This window comes from Conger conger, chromosome 17, assembly GCF_963514075.1.
Source record: "Conger conger chromosome 17, fConCon1.1, whole genome shotgun sequence".
NCBI lineage: Eukaryota > Metazoa > Chordata > Actinopteri > Anguilliformes > Congridae > Conger > Conger conger.
Genome location: NC_083776.1, coordinates 7108822 through 7111321, shown reverse-complemented (window position 1 = coordinate 7111321; position 2500 = coordinate 7108822). Strand labels below are relative to the sequence as shown.

At 49.0% G+C, this 2500-nt stretch overlaps 1 protein-coding gene across 1 annotated transcript in view; it reads left to right on the top strand.

Moving 5' to 3' along the window:
- nalcn (sodium leak channel, non-selective) overlaps nucleotides 1-2500 on the top strand; it is a 137857-nt gene that overhangs the window by 111488 nt on the left and 23869 nt on the right. Inside the window, 4 exon segments of the mRNA XM_061227054.1 lie at nucleotides 266-386; nucleotides 1148-1279; nucleotides 1691-1858; nucleotides 2461-2500. The exon segment at nucleotides 2461-2500 is cut by the window's right edge and continues 65 nt beyond it. Of these exon segments, the coding sequence (XP_061083038.1) occupies nucleotides 266-386; nucleotides 1148-1279; nucleotides 1691-1858; nucleotides 2461-2500 (461 nt within the window).

Below are 2500 nucleotides of genomic sequence, written 5' to 3'. Positions count from 1 at the left end.
TGTGTGTGTGTGTGTGTGTTTCTGTGTGTGTCTGTGTGTGTGTGCGTGAGTAGTGACAGTGTGTGTGAGTGTGTGTATGTGTGTGTGTGTGTGTGTGTGTGTGTGTGTGTGAATTTGTCTGTATGTATGTATGTATGTATGTGTGTGTGTGTGTGTGTGTGTATGTGTGTGAGAGTGTGTCTGTACTGACTGTGTGTCTGTATGTATGTATGTGTGTGTGTGTTTGTGTGTGTGTGAGTAGTAACAGTGTGTGTGTGCTCCTCAGTGACCTCCTGGGCCTGGTGACCTATCTGGACTGGGTGATGATCGTGGTGACCATCTGCTCCTGCATCTCCATGATGTTCGAGTCTCCCTTCACCCGAGTCATGCACGTCCCCACCCTGCAGGTAAACAGCACTGCATTAGAGTATGTCCCCACCCTGCAGGTAAACAGCACTGCATTAGAGTATGTCCCCACCCTGCAGGTAAACAGCACTGCGTTAGAGCATGTCCCCACCCTGCAGGTAAACAGCACTGCAGTGTCTCCACCCTGCAGGTAAACAGCACTGCAGTGTCTCCACCCTGCAGGTAAACAGCACTGCGTTAGAGCCCCCATCCCCACCCTGCAGGTAAACAGCACTGCATTAGAGTATGTCTCCACCCTGCAGGTAAACAGCACTGCAGTGTCTCCACCCTGCAGGTAAACAGCACTGCGTTAGATCATGTCCCCACCCTGCAGGTAACAGCACTGCATTAGAGCATGTCTCCACCCTGCAGGTAACAGCACTGCAGTGTCTCCACCCTGCAGGTAAACAGCACTGCGTTCTCACTGCATTAGAGCCCATATTAGCTCTTATTCCTGCTCAACCTTTGTGTCCATCATAGTAGTTTGAAGTTTTTTATTTAATTTTTTACGTAATTTAATATCATGCACAAATCAGGCCTTTCACCTGGCAGGTACAGTCATCCATGGCCTCCTTCTTGGCGCTTTATCAATTCAATTTCACATTTCACAACAATAGAAGCAGAGCAGAAATGACTTCAGCTCTCATCATTCCTGTCTGTGTGTTTGTGTTCATGATTGTGTTTGTGATTGTGTGTGTGTGTGTGTGTGTGTATGTGTGTATGTGTTTGTGTGTGTGTGTGTGTGTGTGTGTGTGACCTGCAGATCGGAGAGTACGTCTTCGTCATCTTCATGAGCATCGAGCTGAACCTGAAGATCATGGCTGACGGGCTCTTCTTCACTCCCACGGCCGTCATCCGAGACTTCGGAGGAGTCATGGACATCTTCATCTACCTGGTGAGAGGAGCCCTGGCCGAGTGTCCACCAAATCACCAAATTACCAAATCACCAAATCCCCAAAGCACCAAAGCACCAAATCCCCAAATTACCAAATTACCAAATCCCCAAAGCACCAAATCCCCAAATTACCAAATTACCAAATCCCCAAATTACCAAATTACCAAATCCCCAAATCACCATATCACCAAATGACCAAATCCCCAAAGCACCAAATCCCCAAAATCACCAAATCCCCAAATTACCAAATTACCAAATCCCCAAATCACCATATCACCAAATGACCAAATCCCCAAAGCACCAAATCCCCAAATTACCAAATTACCAAATCCCCAAATCACCATATCAGTCACAGCAAGACGCCTCCGTGTAACTGTAACTGGTGCTGGGCCTGTCCTGCACACTCCCCAGGTGAGCCTGATCTTCCTGTGCTGGTTGCCGGGTAACGTGCCCTCGGAGTCCGGGGCCCAGCTGCTGATGATGCTGCGCTGCTTGCGGCCGCTCAGGATCTTTAAGCTGGTGCCCCAGATGAGGAAGGTGGTGCGGGAGGTGCTCAAGGGCTTCAAGGAGATCTTCCTGGTGAGAGATGCACTGGATACACACACACACACACATATGCTCACACACACACACATACATGTGCTCACACACACACACACACACATGTGCTCACACACACACACACACACACACTCACTCACTCACACACACACACACACACACACACTCACACACATACACTCACACACACACATGTTCTCACACACACCCACACACACACACACACACACACATACACACACACTCAAACACTCACACACACACACACACACACTCACACACTCACACACACACTCTCACTCCCATTCCTGTGATTAGCTGCACTGATTGGTCGAGGTCACTTGTGAATTCTCAGGTTTAAAGGGATTATTCCTGGCTCAGGCTAACCACTCCATTTTGTCAAGAGTCCGTTTTAATTAATCGTTTGCTCATCTGCCTTGGATACTTGACGCCCTAATAAAATGTTAAAACCGTTTGTAACGCGGTAACTGTGCTGAAGTGCTTTGGTTAATGGCGGTACGTGAGCGGTGTTTGCTGAAGTGCTTTGGTGTCGGTGTGGCAGGGGAGCGGTGTTTTCCGGTCTGGATCCCGTCTCTAACACTCCCTCTGACCCCCCGCAGGTGTCCATCCTCCTCCTCACCCTCATGCTGGTCTTCGCCA